At 45.4% G+C, this 19,402-nt stretch overlaps 1 protein-coding gene across 4 annotated transcripts in view; it reads right to left on the bottom strand.

The window, feature by feature from the left end:
* Positions 1–18,621, bottom strand: part of TBC1D32 (TBC1 domain family member 32) — a 95,111-nt gene extending 76,490 nt beyond the window's left edge. For all 4 annotated transcript variants that reach the window (XM_084827416.1, XM_084827415.1, XM_084827413.1 and 1 more), the window contains exons 1-5: positions 18,514–18,621; positions 6,319–6,473; positions 5,351–5,512; positions 2,135–2,312; positions 230–301 (exon numbers count right to left, since the gene is read on the bottom strand). In XM_084827416.1, the coding sequence (XP_084683542.1) occupies positions 230–301; positions 2,135–2,312; positions 5,351–5,512; positions 6,319–6,473 (567 nt within the window). In that variant the 5' untranslated portion in view covers positions 18,514–18,621. The remainder of the gene's footprint in view (positions 1–229; positions 302–2,134; positions 2,313–5,350; positions 5,513–6,318; positions 6,474–18,513) is intronic.
* Positions 18,622–19,402: the final 781 nt, after the last annotated feature.

Raw genomic sequence — 19,402 nt, forward strand, 5'->3', positions numbered from 1 at the left:
ATATGCGCCTTCCCTCTTGCACTCCTGGTTTCAACACTTCTATCCTGCTTTGTTCCCAAATGGGAAGTTGTAATTTTCATACCAGGATGAGAACAGAACAGTAAGAATAGCCTCACCAGAATGAGAGTCAGTTAACCCATGCAACATGAGCTTAAGGTGTGCCAAAACAAAAACTGGGGGAAAGGGAGAGAACAGTTCTATACCAAAATGCTTGCTTTTTTAGACTCACCTCTTTAGGCTGTGCAGGATCAAGCCTTTCAACAAGTAGCTGTAATTGTTCTTGATTCATGAATGTATAACTCTGCAACACATTGTAAAATGCTCATTAACTAAATCCTATTAGAATGAAAAATTAATAGCTATGGTAATTAGCCATTAGTGATATGAAATTTTCTTTAAGGGATTCACGTTATCTTACTGAAATATTAAAGAGTGTGTGTTTTAATTATCAAAAGTAAGGAGAAAAAAATTACCTCACTTTAATTATTAAAAAAAAAAGTGGTCTGCCATAGCAATTGGTGTAAAAATATACATGACATTTTGGAAAAAAACATCATTCCTTCTAATACCAATTCAAGTTTCCCCACACTCATGTGAACGTAGCCTAACGTGTAACCCATGTACAAAAGGAGATATCAGCAGACTTGGGATAACCCTGGGATTTGCAGGGGTACAAAAATCTTCAGGGGGAAAAAAACTAATGGGGGAAAACAACCCAAGGAGAACTCAATTACACAGAATGCTGACAGACAAAGAGGGAAAGAACTAACAATGGGGTGGGAAGGAGACTGGAATGATGGCTGTACAAGAAGGAGGGAGGCAAAGACATACAGAAATAAAAAGGATAGAAAGTTTTTTATTATTGTCTGAGGAGGTCATTTCCCAGTTCAAGCTGAGAAGCTATTTTCATTCATTCATTGATTTATTACATTTCTAGACTACCTAATAGCCAAAGGCTTCCAGTGGTTTACAAAGATTAAAACCATAAAATTACAATATAATGACATAATATAAAACAATTAACATACAAAAATATAAAAACAATTCTAAACAATACACAAAAAAAATCCAGGGACCCATTAAAAAGCGTAATCATCTTCTGTGAAATGCCTGAGAGTCTTGATCTGGCACTAAAAAGATGACAGTGTTGGGGCCAGGTGGATCTCACTGGGGATAGCATTCCACAATCTGGGGTCCACCACCAAGAAGGCCCTCTCCCTTGTTGCCATCCTCCAAACCTCCCTCAGAGGCGGCACTTGGAGGAGGGCCTCAGAAGATAATGGTAGCGTATGGGTGGGGTCATACTGGGAAGGATAGTCCATCAGGTATTGCAGTCCTGAGCCGTGTAAGGCATTATAGGTCAAAACCAGCACTGTGAATTGGGCTCAGAAATGTACAAGCAGCCAGCGCAAAGGGCCAGTATTGATGTTCCACATGCAGAACATCTGGTCCCTTCTATCAATCTGGCCACCGTATTTTGTACAAACTGCAGCTTCCAAAGTCTTCAAAGGCCGCCCCACTTAGAGTGCATTGCAGTAATCTAATTTGGGGACATGTTTGTCCCCTGGAACAGAAGTGAGAGCTGCCCCCAGACATCAAGGAGAAATCAAAGATTTTAATGTAGCTTGGATTAGGCACTCTACTCCCCCGCAAAGTACTCAAATATGATTCATTAACTTCAATACTGGGGGTAGCCCTGTGGACACAGTGGATGTATATGAACAGATCTGCCTTCTACACTGCAGCTGATAGGAAACTTTATGTGTGCCTCAGAGTTTCTGTACACCCAAACTGCCCTCAGATACAACTATATGTATTCTAGCTTTCAGTTCAGACAATACGGAGCCATAAAAACCAATAGGCCTCTAGCCCTTGATCTAAATGGAATACATTTTGTTCATTGATTTTTAAATAACAATTTAAAGAAAATACAGTCTCAAGTCCAGCAAAACAACTTTTCATTGATTTCATCAGCACTGAACAGCAGAAACACCAAAATGAAATCACAGAAACCTTCTTGGGCTCTTCATTAACTCCAGTTTGAGAGTATTTAGAAATGACAGCTTAAAGACTGCTGCACAGATGTGAACACTCTCTCATATACACATAAATCCTTTATAGTACAGTTTCATACCTGATTAAAGGAAGAATCGCTATCAGAACAGTTATCTGCATAGTAACTGCTGTGCTGTTCTGCTCTCACTTTTCTTTGCATCTCCTTATAGCGCATCTGATCTTCTTCAAATTTGTTAATCAGAGATTCAACCACAACCATCATGACATTCTTCAAAGAATGCATCATTTCTCTATATCTTCAAAGTAAACAAAAACCAAACAGACTAAAATGCATAAATTGTATTATGCACAGGCTGACAGCCTACACATACTGGAAGCATATCCCATTGAAACTATTTGAACTTAGTTCTGTCTAGGAATGCACTGTCACTAGGGAGAAACTGTGCAATCCCACAGATGACCACTGTGAAGCAAGCTCCACTGAGTTCAGTGGGACTAACTCTCAGGGAAGCACATATAGGATGACAGCCTAACTCATTTTGAGGTCGAAAGAAATTATTTCCAAGCAAACAAATTTAAGATGAGGCTGACAATGGGATAGATTACCTCCACGGTATGCATTTCCTAGCATTTATTTTAAAAATCCCCCGTTTTTAAAACAGAACACACACATTTGGATTCTAACATGTTTGTCAGAATACAGGCATATACGTTAAGCATTACAAAAGCAATATTTTGAAATGATAAGTATTTTTTAGGTTTTGTATTTCTCATGAGGACTACCCATACATTCATGCATTGTGGTTTGTTTTTTGTTAATCCCTTCAGGTTCTAGTTCTGCTTTTTCGGCATTTCCCCATACATACAGACTTTTGAAAAAATGGCTAGGATGTTAAATTCAGGGATGACTGTTGTCCAAACAAACATGAAGAAAAACATACCAAGTCTTAGTACCCATTTAATGAGGTACTTTCATACCAGAAAAAAGTGGCAATGGAGCATTAATTGGGACAGGGGAAAAGAAACAGACTGCCCTAGCAAACTGCTGTACATTCAGATAAAAATCAGGTGGAACAACTGGTGCAGACTAGAGGTAACCAAGATAATATCAGCATCAAGGACAAATGGAAGCAGGAAAATACACTCTGGTCACCAAGTTCCATTTTTTTTTTTTAAACACAGCCAAGGCTGACTTTGATTTTTAGGCTTGCGACAGATCAAATTCTACATATTTTAAAGAGTTCCCTCCATGACCACAACATTTGAAATGCTTTTTAACATCAGTTTCCAGAATGTACTACGAAAAGTATATGGGTAAAATCCAACGTTAAGTCCTAGTTAGAGTAGGCCCATTGAAATGAATAGGACTTAAGTTAGTCATGCCTAATTTAAGTCTCATTCATTTCAATGGGTCTACTCTAACTAGGACTTAACGTTGGATTTTACGCCATTTATCCACTTACACTCTGTCTTCCTAATCAATGTGCAGAATGTGTTTTTGAAAAAGTCAGAAAGACAGGCAGACCTTTAAAAGTTGCCCCCAAAAATGAGATTTCAGAATCCGAAACAATGTTTTAGGGCATTATATAAACAAAGGCTCCCTACGGGCATGAATGTTCCATGACTAGAAGATAAGATTTATCTGTGCTTTCTAATAAATTATTTCTTTCATGAAAAAAAAGAGAACCTTGTGTGGTTAGCTCAAAACTGACATGCAGTTCCTAAATGTAAATAAATGGCTTATTAAAAATACAGCAGCCCACACATTAATTTATAAAAGCAATTAAACACTGATTAAGTAACAAAGTTTCCCACAATGACATTTCTAATTTCCTCTTGCAGAACAAGGCCATCCACATATCATTGAAATTACTATTAAAACGTTCCTAAGATTGATCTCATCATTAGAGGTTCACTGAAAATTCTTACAAGGGGTCCCTTTTGCCCTTGGAAGTTCTGCATTCATCTTGTATGTTCCAACCGCCTGAAGGTTATCTGTTTGATTATATTAAAAGCGATCCACCTTTTCCCATAATATTGTGTTCAGTACAAAACTATAGTTATCAGATCTGACAGAAACATTTCCTTAACTAGTATTTATTGAACACATTTGTTTCTTTACATTACATTATCAGTTCATAACGTTTTATAATAGAGCTCTAATTTTGGTATTATTGCCAGATATTTCAGACAAGCATAAAACATAAACCCTAATCCAGAGACCATCATCTATGTGCGCAAATGTACCACCATGCACATGCCACTGCCATACTCCAATTAATGCAACGTCAAGGACAGACTTTCTCCCCACATCCCTATGGTGCTGCCACTGACATCACACTGAATAGGGAAAATCCCATTTGGCAGAAGTCTTACTTTTGATGGGAACACCTGTACGACTCTAAGTCAGGCAACAGACTGCAATCCCTTCTCAAGCCCCTTCTTAAGGTAAGATATATAAATAATGAGTAAATAAAATCTTTCAAATAGGTCTACTTGTACATCTCTAATTTGTTACAATCAGGTATTCTGCAATAAAGTACTTTAAGTATTTCTTTTAAAACCGGAGATGCAGAAGTTAAAATTACTACAACAAGTAGACGAACCACACCAAATGGCCATTTTTGGGAAGCCTTGCAGACCATTAATGGCATGTATTACACTGTTTTTTCCAGGGATATTTTATAAAATCTTCCTGAAATATGATTAACTTTTTGTGCATAAATACAGTGATGTAGCATGCTTACTTTTCAAATCCAGCTGAATTCATTTTTAAGCAAGATATATTCTTTCCCAACTTCTCTGTCCCATCCATACTGTCCAGTTTTGGCCACAATCCTACACATGCTTAGCTTAAGGAAAGCCCCACTGAACATAGTGGGACTTACTTTAGAGTAAAACGAGCATAGGATTACACTGCAGAACTATAAGTTTAATGGACATGGACCATGCCATTTCCCCCAAAATACCAAACATACTTTTTTGAACAAAGGCGAAGCACATTCTGAAAGCACAGAACTCTTAGGATACAATATGTATGAAGTTTAAAAGGCATGCTTATTTGAGTTTGAGGGCCCACAAAAGTTACGCATTTTGCACCGTAAGCATTTTTCTTCAAATATTTAAAGACAACAGCGAACTGATAAGCAAGGCATTAATATGAACAACATGAAATCAGAAACCGATATTTCAAAAGAGTTATGATTACCATGAAAGTGATAAGATTTTAGAAGGAGACTATCAGGAACTGAAATTCAAAAATGAGGAAAGAGCAGCTACGCAAGTCTTTTTCTTTGGAAAATGGAGTTTTATATGCATTTGTACGTGTACTTACTCGTTTGATTCTCTAGTCTTTTTCGTAACATGCTGTACAAGTGTATCATAGCCAGATCCTTCACCCTGACTTTGTGCTGAAGTACATTTCTCGGTTTCTTCTTCTATTACAGAGCCCAGGATGTTATTTATATATTGTCTAAGATATTTCACAAATTCGTAGCTGTAACAATTAAAATATAACTTACTTTATGTTCTTGTATATCAAATAGCTTTTAACATTATGTAAAATGTATTTCATCAGGCTACTGCTAGAATCTTCAATGAATTTTGTAAAGGCTTCTTGAAAGGTTAGTAAATAAAAACATGGGGGTAGATTTTCAGAGGTGAACAAAAACTAGGTATTTAATTCCCACCAAGGTTTAATAGAATTTAATTGGGCCCTATCTTCCAATTGAAAATTATGAGAGTCTTTTTTCATACTTTTTTTAAAAAGTCCATAGTGTGCACAATCCTATGGCTGAACATCACAAAATTATGAAACACAAGGAGAAAGCAAACTTTGAGGATAAACCTTATGCCATGTCTCCAATGCCTTGAAAACAGCAGTTCATAACACTGAACTGTTGAACATAATGCCCCAAAGAAGATTTATACAGATTTCTCAGTACATTCCTGTATCAAAGTAGCTTACAGTTAGCCACTTCCCACAGACACTAGACAACAATAATTCCTTGCATCTGAGTAGCATGAACCACTGTTCATATTGCTCTATGATGTATAAGCAAGTGAGGATAGGTAACATTTGTATAAGCTGACCATGATTTAAAAAGACATCTGCATGATTGCAACATCTATGTTTTTAAATTAACTGACTTGTAGAGGTACCAGAAATGTCCTGACAACCAGCAATCAAGAACATTGCTGACAGCCACTATCTACAAAAGAGAGCTTCCCCTCATAGATCAGCAGTCACCATTAAATTCACTCAACACTGTCAACAACACTAAAATAAAGGAAAACCCTTACTTGTGAAAATTTTCATCAGTTTCTTCCAAATGTAGCAAAATCTCTTCTGCACACTCGACTGATGGCGCTCCTGTGATTTTTTCTTTGACGCTTTGCAGTAACTGTCTGAGCATAGACTGCAAAAGAGCTTCATCTTCACTAGAAAAATGAGCCATCTGTAGAAAGAAACATAAAGAAATAAACATAGAAGTAACAATGCTCTGCATCTCCAGGATCCAATTTAGTGATTGCTAAATATCCTGTGCATTTAGCACAGATACAGTACAAATAATACTATGATTATTTGGAGAAACCCAATGATATACACACAAGTGTACCCCCACATTTACTTACTTCTCAGTATCTACCTACATGCACACTACATTTTTACAGTTTGGACCAAAAGAAAACACGGCCTAGTTAACCCTTTGTAGCAATAGTATCAGTACAAAATTCTAATTGTGATTTTATGCTATAATTATTAGCTAAAGAACAAAGAATATTGTTACTAATAATGTTTGGATTTGTAGTTTCAACTCTTGTTTTCCTTTTATCTTTCTCTCAGGCAGCAGTGACCACAGGCTTATCATTATAAACTATCTAATGTAGTTTTTAAAGAAGTTGTTATTGGCTGCTTACATTAACATGAATGGGCCTATGAGTACGGTTTTGGTCTGACAAACCTGATGGCTGATCAAGGACATAACAAAAAGGCTTTACGTGTTCTTTGAGTCCTGGAATATTTTGCCAGCCTTAGGAATTTGAAATCCACTAGTTTGGGAAAACATCAGTGACATCAAGAGGCACTAGAAGATTGATTTTGGACAGAGGCAAAGAGAGCTGAGAGGTTTTGGATGCAGCCAGCTGGACTTTTGAATGGAATTGGCTGTGACAGAAGTTGCTTAAGGGAGAAGCTGTAGCTCAGTTGCAGAGCACACGCTTTGCATGCAAAAGGTCCCAGGTTCAACCCTCAGCTTCTGCAGGGACAGCTGGAAAAATTCCTGCCTGAAATCCTGGAAAACCACTGCTAGTCAGTGTTGACAATACTGGGCTGGATGGACCAATGGTCTTATACTGCCTTATACTCCGTATAAGGCAGCTTCCTATGTCCATAATGGTGGGCACTTGAGTCAGGTCCTTTCACATAGCAGCATCCCAGTTGTGGAACTCCCCCCGCAGGGAGGTTATGCTGCTTAGCCTCCTCTTTATTCTCCTTTAGATGGCTAGTAAAGACAATATTATTCCACTGACTCTTTAATAGTTAGTATTGCTCTCCAATTTTACTGTTAATCTATGGTTTTATAGTACAAAAAGTTGTTCAGCTTTTTGTAGTTCATGTACTTTATTCATTTATTTGTACATTGCCTCAAGTCCTCATTGAATAGAAGGGCGATCTAAAAATATTCTATAAAGATACTGCTGCAAGATCTGCAGATTTGCTGCCTGCTGTACCAAGCTATTTGTTTCCAGTAAGATGTACTTGTATATTTGTAAATAAAACAGATATTACAAAGACACAGTACATTTCTAATGCTCTCTCATCTAAAGAGAATTAGCAAACTTCTCACTGCTCAGGAAGTCACAGGCATGTACAGTTTCTCCATTTGCTACTCTCTTAAAAAATCTTAGTCTAATCCGTTATACTCATCTCCCCATATTACCACTATCCACAGTCCTGGCAGACAAGCCAAGAAAGAATTACTATTAGTACAATGATCCACTGACGGGTCAAATATCGTCTCAGCCTATCTGTCTGTCTGTCTATCTATCTATTTTCTTACCCGGCCACTCTGGGCAATGTACAACAATACAATTTAAAACAGTAAAATTACACATTAAAACATCAGGAGCCTGGGAAAGGAGGACCAGCCAGCAGCTGCACCGGGTGATCCTGAGCCTGCTTCTGCCCCCGCCCACAGGTACTTAAGGCGGGGCTGCCAGAGGCTGTGCGGGAAGGAGCACTTAGCGTCACACTTGGAGTCGCGTAGGACCTGAAGACCTACCCACCTGCTTCTCCAGAGACACCAGCAGCCACAATACCAGCAGGAAATAGTGGCAGCAGAGGGCAGCAGCTTTAAAGACAAGGGGAAAGGGGCAAACGTGGACTTTATCTGCTCCTTCTTAGCTGCTGTTCTCTTTTAACTCTTTTATCTTTTATATTCTTTTAAACTGTTGTGCCATTTATATCTTAACATTTTAATATGTGCCTGGGAGGACTATTGGACAACTCAGGGAGTCAGAGAGGTGCCACCATAACTGTGGTCACGGGCAGGGGGAGGTATGGCGTTGGGGGATTAACAGGCCAGATGAGGAGAAGAGGGGCTAGACACCTTACAGCTGTCCCCTCTTCTGGTTCTTCCCCCAACCTGGTGGTTCCTGGCAGCCTCACCAGTCTGCCCTCGGGTCTGGTGGTGCTGCTGCTGAATGCCAGGTCGGTCCAAAATAAAATCTCCCTCATCCATGATTTGATTGTGGATGAGGGGGCTGACCTGGCATGTATTACTGAGACCTGGGTGGGGGAACTGGGAGGGGTCACTCTCTCCCAGCTGTGCCCTCCTGGGTACTCGGTGCAGCACCAACACCGACTTGAGGGTCGGGTATGGGGGGTTGCCATGGTCTATAGGAATTCAATCTCCCTCTCCAGGCTTCCTGCTCATTCGAGCGCAGATCTTGAGTGTTTGTACCTTGTGTTGGGTACCCGGGACAGATTGGGGATTCTGTTGGTGTACCGCCCACCCCGCTGCCCATCAGACTCCCTGCCTGAGCTGACGGAGGTGGTCTTGGACTTGGTGTTGAGGACCCCTAGGATGATGGTCCTGGGGGATCTCAACTTCCATGCCGAGGCCGCTGTATCCGGGGCGGCTCAGGACTTCATGGCCGCCATGACAACCATGGGGCTGTCCCAACATGTCATCGGCCCAATGCATACAAAAGGACACATGCTTGATCTGGTTTTCTCGACTGGGCAGGAGGAAGGTGATCTGAAAGTGGAGGAATTAACATCTGTCCCTTTGTCATGGTCAGATCACTTCCTGCTGAGGTTTAGACTCCTGGCAGCCTTTCCCCTCTGCAAGGGTGGGGGACCTATTAAAATGGTCCGCCCCCGGAGATTAATGGATTCCGATGGATTCCAGAAGGCTCTGGGGGATTTTCCTGCTGGTATGGCTGGTGCTCCTGTCGAAGCCCAGGTCGCTCTGTGGGATGCAGAGATGACTCGGGCGGTTGACACGATCACGCCCAAGCGCCCTCTCCCTCTGAGCAGAGCCCGGCCAGCTCCTTGGTATACACCTGAGCTGAGGGAAATGAAGCAAGAGGGGAGACGGCTAGAACACAGGTGGAGGAAAAGTCGTGCTGAGTCTGACCGAATACAGGTAAGAGCCCACTATCGCGCCTACTCTGTGGCGGTGAGGGTGGCAAAGAGACAGTTCTTTTCCACCAGCATTGCATCTTCTCAGTGTCGTCCAGCGGAGCTTTTCCGAGTGGTTCGTGGCCTGTTACATTCTGGGCCAGGAAGAGAGACGGTGGAACCCTCGGTAGCACGCTGTGACGAGTTTGCGCGGCACTTTGAGGATAAAGTCGCTCAGATTCGTCATGAATTGGACACCACCATTAATGCAGTTCCATTGGTAGAGGCGTGCAGAGCACCGTCTGGTCCAGTTTTATTGGATGAGTTTCAGTTACTGAGGCCTGAGGATGCGGACAAGGTGCTTAGCCAAGTCCGATCGACCACTTGTGTGCTTGACCCTTGCCCTTCATGGCTTATTAAATCAAACAAGGAGGGGTTGTCCGGCTGGGTCCAGGAGGTTGTAAATTCCTCCTTGAGAGAGGGAGTGGTGCCTGCTGCTTTAAAAGAGGCAGTAATTAGACCACTCCTGAAAAAGCCTAACCTGGACCCAGAGTATGTTAACAATTATAGGCCAGTGGCCAACATCCCCTTCCTGGGCAAGGTGCTTGAGCGGGTGGTTGTAGAACAGCTCCAGGCACTGTTGAATGAAACGGATTATCTAGATCCATTTCAATCGGGCTTCAGGCCTGGTTTTGGAACGGAAACTGCCTTGGTCGCCCTGTGGGATGACCTCTGCCGGGAGAGGGACAGGGGGAGTGCGACCCTGTTGATTCTCCTGGACCTCTCAGCGGCTTTCGATACCATCGACCATGGTATCCTTCTGGATAGGTTGTCTGGGTTGGGAGTAGGAGGCACTGCACTACAGTGGTTCCGCTCCTACTTGGATGGCTGATTCCAGAAGGTGGTGCTGGGGGATTACTGCTCTGTGCCATGGCAATTGTGCCATGGGGTTCCACAGGGCTCTATTTTATCCCCCATGCTGTTTAACATCTACATGAAACCGCTGGAGGAGGTTATCCGGAGGTGTGGGCTGAGGTGCCATCAATATGCAGATGACACCCAGCTCTACCTCTCTTTTACATCAAAACCAGGTGAGGCAGTGACTGTTCTGAATCAGTGCCTGGGTACGGTAATGGACTGGATGAGGGCTAATAAACTGAAACTCAATCCAGACAAGACGGAGGTACTGTTAGTGGGTGGTTCGTCTGCCCAGCTAGGTGATATTCAACCTGTTCTGGAGGGGGTTGCACACCCCCTAAAGGATCAGGTTTGTAGTTTGGGGGTGCTCTTGGATCCAGAACTGTCACTTGAGGCACAGGTGAACTCAGTGGCATGGAGCACTTGTTATCAGCTTAGGCTGGTATACCAACTACGCCCTTATCTGGACAGAGATAGCCTAGCTACAGTGATCCATGCTCTGATAACTTCTCGTCTGGATTACTGCAATGCGTTATACATGGGGCTGCCTTTGAAAACGGTCCGGAAGCTTCAGCTGGTCCAAAATAGGGCAGAAAGGTTGTTAACAGGGACTGGCCTGCGAGCTCATATTACACCAGTACTTTTCCAGCTGCACTGGCTGCCAGTCCATTTCCGGGCCCGATTCAAAGTGCTGGTGTTAACATTCAAAGCCCTTAACGGCTTGGGGCCAGATTACCTGAAGGATCGCCTCCTCCCATATGTGCCTGCCCGGACCTTAAGATCATCATCAGCGGCCCTTCTCCGTGAGCCCCTGACAAAGGAAGTGAGGCGGATGGCTACTAGGAGGAGGGCTTTTTCTGCTGTGGCACCCCGGCTCTGGAATGAGCTCCCTAGTGAGGTTCGCCTGGCGCCTACATTGTATTCCTTTCGGCACCAGGTGAAGACCTTTTTATTTTCCCAGGCATTTTAGCTTTCTAAATTTTTATCTTTGCTGTTTTAAATCTGTATTTTAAACTACTGCACTGCTGCTAGGTTTTATTGTGGTTGTATTGTTATATTGTGGTTTTAATGTTCTGTATATTTTAAATTGTTTTATTGTGTGTTGCTTGGATTTAATTTTTGTGAACCGCCCAGAGAGCTTCGGCTACTTGGCGGTATAGAAATGAAATAAATAAATAAATAAACATCATCTAAAATACCTTAACCCACCCCAAATGCCTGCCTGAACAACCATGTTTTCAATGCGAGGCAGAAGCTCATTAAAGAGTGGGCATGGCGGAGTTCCCTAGGGAGGGAGTTCCACAGAGTGGGGGCCACCACAGAGAAGGCCCTCTCCCTCATCCTCAACAGCCTGCTGTCCTGGCTGATGGGACAGAGAGAAAGCCATCCAAGGCTGATCTTGTTGAGCGGCCTGCCTCGTGTTGCTGGAGGCGCTCCTTGAAATAGGCTGGGCCAGAACCGCACAGGGTTTTAAAGGTCAAAAACAACACCTTGAATTTGGCCCAGAAAACAACTGGTAGCCAGTGCAACACCAGAGTGATGTGATCACGGCAGCGGCTGCCTTTAATCAGGTGAGCTGCCGCATTCTGCACCAGCTGCAGCTTCCAAACCATCTTCAAGGGGAACCCCATGTAGAGCACATTACATTAGTCTAGACTGTAGTGTATGCCTCTCCATAGTACATGCCTCTTGGAGACCAGGACATGTACTACTGATGGGAGGAGATGGTCGGGAAGGTAGGGGTGTAGCCGTCGTATCAGATGGAGTTGGTACAGCACTGTCCAGCTCACAGCTGACACCTGAGCCTCCATGGACAGCTGGGAGTCCAAAATGACCCCCAGGCTGCGGACCTGGTCTTTCAAGGGTAGCCATACCCCATTCAACACCAGGTCAACATCCCCCAACCTCCTCTTGTCTCCCACCAAAAGTACCTCGGTCTTGTCAGGGTTCAGCTTCAGCTTGTTCCTCCCCATCCAGCCACTCACCGTCTCCAGACATTTGGACAGGGATTCTATGGCCAACCCTGAAGATTTGAACGAGAGGTAGAGCTGCATGTCATCTGCATATTGATGACACTGCACCCCAAACCTCCTGATGATAGCCCCCAGCACCTTCACATAGATGCTAGATAGCATCGGGGAAAGGATGGAACCTTGTGCCACCCCACAAGTGAGCAGCCACGGGTCCGAAATCTCCTCTGCCAGTGCTACCCTGTGGTACCTGCCAGAGAGGAAGGACCAGAACCACCGTAATACAACGTCTCCAGTGCCCATCCTCTCCAGGCACTCCAGGAGGATACTGTGGTCAACGGTATCAAAAGCCGCTGAGAGGTCGAGGAGAAAAAGGAAGGCGCATTCACCCCTATCCAAAGCCCTCCTCATATCATCCACCAAGGCGACCAAAGCCATTTCTGTCCCATGCAATCAGCTTCTTCCAAGTGCGCTTTCAACTGCATCGCCACAACTCGCTCAATGATCTTGCCCAAAAATGGCAGATTGGATACTGGGCAAAAGTTGTTCAAAACTTGGGGATCCAAGGACGGCTTCTTTAAGACCAGTCTTATCACTGCCTCCTCAAGGGAGCCATTCATCACCACCCTGATCCCCTCACCCAATCTCTCCCTGCAACTCATAATGAGCCAAGATGGGCAAGGATCAAGTAAGCAGGTGGTCGGCTTTACAGATGAAAGCACCTCGTCCACTTCATCAGAAGAAAGAAGCTGGAACTGATCCCACAAAACCAGTTTGCCACAGGCCACCTCTCGCTCGCTAACTGTATCCACGGCACACAGAATAACACTCTGGTCCGATCAATTTTATCCACAAAGTGGATTGCCAAAGTCTCACAGTAGGCCTTAGAATGCGCCAGTGGTTCCGGAGCAACTGGACCAACCAGGCTTCAGACCACTTGGAACAGCCTCCTGGGTCAGCACTCTGCAGACACGATACAGGCAGCATAATATTCCTTTTTTCCTGCCTTCATCGACACGTGATAGGCTGAAGATACAGCTCTAGCCCGTGTCTGATCGCCTTTGGAGCGAGACTTCCGCCACCGGCGCTCTAGCCGTCTCACCTCCTGTTTCAGAGCTCGTAACTGTGGATTGAACAATGGTACAGTCTGAGCCCTGTTCAGGGGGAGAGGGCGTTTCGGAGCCACCCGATCTAATGCCCCAGTGACTGCGGCATTCCAGCCACCCACCAGGGTCTCGACCGAGTGGCCGTTGACGTGCTCCAAAGAATCCCCAAGCGTGTTCAGGAATCCATTCGGATCCATAAGACGCCTGGGCTCCGCGGACCCTGCGGAGGGGTTGTGGAACCGAGAAGTCCAACGTCACCAGATAGTGATCTGACCATTACGAGGGGGTGGTGGATACACCCCTGACTTCCAGATCACTCCCCGCTTCTCCAGAAACAAACACAAGGTCTAGTGCATGACCAGCTACATGGGTGGGCCCAGTTGGAATAGGGTACAGCTCCCAGGAAGCCTGAGGTAACCCCGTGAGGACAGCCTCTGAATGTATGTTGAAGTCCCCCAACACCAATAAGTTAGGGGACTGCACACGCACATCAGAGACCACCTCAAGCACCTCGGACAGGGAGTCAGTCATGCAGCAGGCTGGGCAGTACATGAGCAGAATCCCCAGAGTGCCCTTCAGGCCCAACCTCCAGTAAATGCATTCAGCAACCTTGGACTCAGGTTAGTTATAAAGTTATAATGGGAAATGTGTGGAAACATGTACATGGGCAGAATTAAAAATGTAATCAAATAAATAAGTACATGTCATTGCTCTGGTTCACACGTAACACTAAGCCCAAAATCTTGGCTTAATAAGTCAAGACACGCACAAGCAGAGTGCACTCAGCTTTGCTCTTCCCTTTGTGCGAGCAAGTTAACAAGCCAGGATTCAGTGCTTAATCTTAGCTTCCAATGACATAAAACTAAGGCTAAATTTTTGCAAACAAGCCAGGATTCGTACGCCAACTTTAAACCCTGGCTTAACGCTTTTACCAGCTTAGGCTGGTACAACAGCTATGACAGCTTGACAGGTGGGGAAAGGGGCTCAAGATCACCAACTTAGCAAGGGGATCCCTATGGTTTAAAGTGTTGCCCCACCCCTTGGGGGTGCCCTCCTTCCAGTCCATCCCTCCCCAAGTCAGCAGCAACTGTTTTTCATAGAGATATATACACCATCCTCTTTTTCTCTCCAGAAGTAGCTGTCCAAATAGCTGCAGTTAATGCAATTGGGATGGAAAAGGGAGGTGGCGTGTGTATCACCCTGAAAAACAGTTGCTGGATGGTGGGGCAAGTGGGGACTCGAAGCAGGGCACCCAAAGTGGTCACAGCAAAACCCTGGGGATAACCTTGCTAAGGGGGTGATCTAGACCCCCTTTCCCCACCTATCAACTGTCAAAGGCTGTCAAGTCAGCCTATATACAGTCTAGTCTTGTCTGTTACCTTTATGTTTGACAACTGAAAGATACAAGGCTACAGACAAGGCAAACCTATATAGAGTCAGGGCCAGAAATATCGGAACAAGGATAACTGTTTTGGCAGTTGGCCTCTGTACACCACCACACTGAAGTTGAAAGGAAACACACCCAGACTGGAGTGAAGTCAGGACTTTCAGCTGTCATTCAAGGGGTTTGACAAAAGTGGGGCACTAACCATTCAGGAAGGACAGCCAGTGGCATACACACACACCCATCATTGGTGGCTCATAAGTAATGGAACAAACCAACATAATGTCAAATTTAAGGATCGCCTCTAATACCTGGATGAAAATCCTTTGCAGTCAATGACTGCCTGAAGTGTAGAACCCATGGACATGACCAAATGCTGAGTGTCCTCCCTCGAGATGCTTTGCCAGGCCTTCACTGCAGCTGCCTTCAACTGTTGCTTGTTTGTGGGTCTTTCTGCCTTCAGTCTTGTCTTCAGGAAGTGAAAAGCATGCTCTATTGGGTGGAGATCAGGTGACTGACTTGGCCATTGAAGAACATCCCACTTCTTTGCCTTCAGAAACTCTGGGGTAGCTTTTGCTGTATGTTTTGGGTCATTATCCATCTGCAATATGAAGCGGCGTCCTATCAGTTTGGCAGCATTCGGCAGAATCTGAGCAGAAAGTATAGCCCTATACACTTCAGAATTCATCCTGCTGCTTTTATCAGCAGTCAGGTCATCAATAAACACCAGTGACCCGGTTCCATTGGCAGCCATACATGCCCACGCATAACACTGCCTCCACAATGTTTGACAGATGACATGCTATGCTTTGGATTAGGAGCTGTTCCTTTCCTTCTCCATACTTTTCTCTTCCCATCATTCTGGTACAAGTTAATCTTGGTTTCATCTGTCCAAAGAATCTTATTTCAGAACTGGGTAGGCTTTTTTAGGTGTTAGCTGGCAAAGGCTAATCTGGCCTTTCTGTTCTTGAGCGTTACCAGTGGTTTGCACCTTGTTGGGAAGCCTCTATATTTACATTCATAAAGCCGTCTCTTGACTGTAGATGTTCACAATCATGCCTGGTACCTCCTCAAGAGCATTCTTGACCTGGCTAGATGTTGTGAAAGGGTTCCTCTTCACCATGAGCAGCATTCTGTGGTCATCCACTTTAGTTGTCTTCCGTGGTCTGCCAGGCCTTTTGCTGTTGCTGAGCTTGCCAGTTAATTCCTTCTTTTTTAGGATGTTCCAAACTGTTGTGTTGGCCACTCCCACTGTTTTTGCTCTCTCTCTGATGGGTCTGTTTCCTCAGCCTAATGATGGCCTCCTTCACTCGCATGGACACCTTTTTGGACTTCATGTTGGGAGTTCCAGTGAACAGCTACCAAATGCAAATGGAACACTCAGAACCACCTCCAGGCCTTTTATCTGCTTGATTGGTCATGGGGTACCCAGGAAACAGGCCACACCTGTAGCTGCTTCTCAGCCATTCATTCCATTACTTATGAGCCACCAACGATGGGGGGGGGGGTATTCCACTGGCTGTACTTCCTGAATGATTAGTGCCCCACTTTTGTCAAACCCCTTGAATTACAGCTGGAAGTCCTGACTTTGCTCCCATCTGGGTGTGTTTCCTTTCAACTTCAATGTGGTGGTGTACAGACGCCAACTGCCAAAACAGTTATCCTTGTTCCGATATTTCTGGCCCTGACTTTATTTTTGACAGTCAGAGCTGTTGAAGTCTGCAACTCTGAAAATCCAACAAAACAAAACGGAGACATTTGCATGCATTCCTGGGGCTGAAAAAGTTAAAAAAAAAAAAAGTTATTTCGGTCCCATTTTACACAGATGTCATGATGAAAATTTCTTTTTAAAAAACCCCAGGGAGCCTGTGACAGCCTCTCCAAAGTGCCGTTTGGCACAGCTGGAGAGGCTGTCACTGGCAAGGGGCACTTGAAGCAGCTTGGCCATGCTTGGGAAGAGCAACTGCAGCTGTACCGCGAAGAGCGGCCACAGCCGCGCTCAGGAAGAGTGGCCACTTCTGCATTCGGGAAGAGGCTTTCTGCCACTCTTGCTGCAACCCACACTCAGTGGTGGGCACTGCTGGGTTCATATGAAGCACCAACTCACTGTAGGTTAGACACACACACACACACCCCAGCCATGAGTTGTTAGGGTGGCTTGTTGCGCACGCACAAACCACCCTCTGGGAATCGGTCAGGATTTGCATGACACAACAACCCACCATGGCTTGTCACCCTCATGCTTTTAACAGCAGCTTGCTCTGTAGCCATTAGCAAGTGACTGGGGTTCTTTTTCTGTGGCATAAAAATTTACCTGCTAATTCCAGTGGTTGAAACTACTACTATGGGAGCTGGCTAAAAACGTACTTTATTTATTTAAAAGTATTTAGGCCATCTTTAGGAGTAGCAACACTACAAGAAAGTTAGTAGGAAATTTAGCCACATATCCCTGGAACCCTCATAATTTCCATCTCCTTATCTATGCAGTATAACTCAAAAGGTAAATTTCCCCACCCACCCCCAAGTTTGCCACCTTTTTCCTGCAAGTTTGCCACCCTGTACAACACACTTAAATTCAACAGGTAAGGAACATGGAGAGCTGGACTGTTGTGCCACATAGCTGTCAGAAGTACATAAGACCAGCATGGAAATACGGGGCATACACCCAGAGCTCATCTGCAACATACTTTAGAGATATCCCACTGCATTAGGGCAGCCTTCCCCAACCTGGTGCCCTACAAATGTTTTGGACTACAAATCCCAGGATTGCTGACCACTGGCCATGCTGGCTGGGGCTGATGGGAGTTGACGTGCAAAACATCTGGAGGGCAGCAGGTTGGAGAAGGCTGCTTTGGAGCCCAATCCTCTAAATATATTATGTAAGTACCCATCTTACCCTGGCCTCAAAGTCATTATCCTGTCTTTCCTTATCAAGTTCTCAGTCTTTAGACATGGGGAGAAATCTCCCTTGCAGTGCTTTAGAATCCATGCCTCGAAGGAAGCTGGAGAGAGGACAGAACCCAGCCGGGGGTGAGTAGCTGCTGCCTGAAGAGAGGCTGTGGAAACAGGGCCAGCTTGGCAGAGCGCCCGCCCGCTCCCCGACCTGCAGCCCGATCCGATCTAGGTTTACCCAGTGTAAACCCTGCCGAGCTCAACAGGGCGGACTCCCAAACAAGCATCCTAGGATTGTATCCCAAGCTATGCACAGCTTTACTTGCGAGGAAGCGCCCTTGAACTAGGCGGGATCCGCTTCCGAAGAACCCTGCGCAAGATCGGGCTTGGCCAGCTCAGCCGCATCGCTTGAGACGCAGCGCTGCGTTCAAAGAGCCGACCTTCGGCTAGAAGGGGGGGGGCTTTGCCGTTTCGCACGGAGGGGGCCTTTAACGCGGGCGGCAGGGAGACAGCAGCGGGTCGCTGTCTGGAGCGGCGCCCTCCTTCCCAGACGCCGGGGGAGGAGCGCGGGTGGCGGAGGGGAGAGAAAGCGAGAGTCACCTGCGAGGCGCGGACCGCGGGCGCCGCCTTCCCTGAGCCTTCCTCTCCAGCGGGGCCCTTAGCAACCCCCCTGCACAGCCTCGCTCGCAGTACCGACCTCCTAGCAACGGCAACGGCGGAGATACGCTGCGCAAAGCTTGCCGGGAGAAGGGTGGGGCGGCCGAGCGCGGCTGAAAGCGGAAAAAAAAAGGCCCGAGAATGGAGCCTAAGGAACAGCGGGTGGGGGAGGAGTCGGTGTCGCCCGGGGGCGCGTGGTTCGTCGGGGGGGGGGGGGGTGCGCAGCGTCCCTGTAGCACTGCTTGCTCGGAAGCAAGCCAGGCTGGTTTCAAAACCATGGCAGAAGGGCTGTAGCTCAGTGGTAGCGCACCTGCTTTGCATGCAAAAGGTCCCTGGTTTAGTCCCTGGTGTCTCCTGGCAGGACAAGGAAAGACTCTTGCCTTAAGGGCATAAGAAGAGCTGTGCTGGATCAGGCCACAGTCCATCTGGTCCAGCATTCTGTTTACACAGTGGCCAACCAGCTGCCTCGTCTGAACCTTGATAGTTGGTGCCAACCGGTGTACACCGCCTCCTCCTACCTGGTGGCCTCCTTCAACTTCCATCAGCCCCAATCAGCATGGCCAGTGGGTCAGGAATGCGAGGAGTTGTAGTCCAAAATACCTGGAGGGCACCAGGTTGGGAAGGCTGGTGTGTAGATGAGCCTGGTACCCTCCAAATGAGCCTTCCCCAGCCTGGTGCTGTAGACCAGTGGTCTCCAAACTTTTTTGATTGCACACCCCTATCAGTGAAAAAAAAATGATCACGCACCCCTAATATATGTATATTTATTTATAAATTATATACGTATTACTGTACCAATATGTACATTATAAAACGTACACAAAAATAAAAA

Source organism: Heloderma suspectum, chromosome 1, assembly GCF_057233095.1.
Source record: "Heloderma suspectum isolate Gila_16-S chromosome 1, 16-S_ref, whole genome shotgun sequence".
Taxonomy (NCBI): Eukaryota; Metazoa; Chordata; class Lepidosauria; order Squamata; family Helodermatidae; genus Heloderma; species Heloderma suspectum.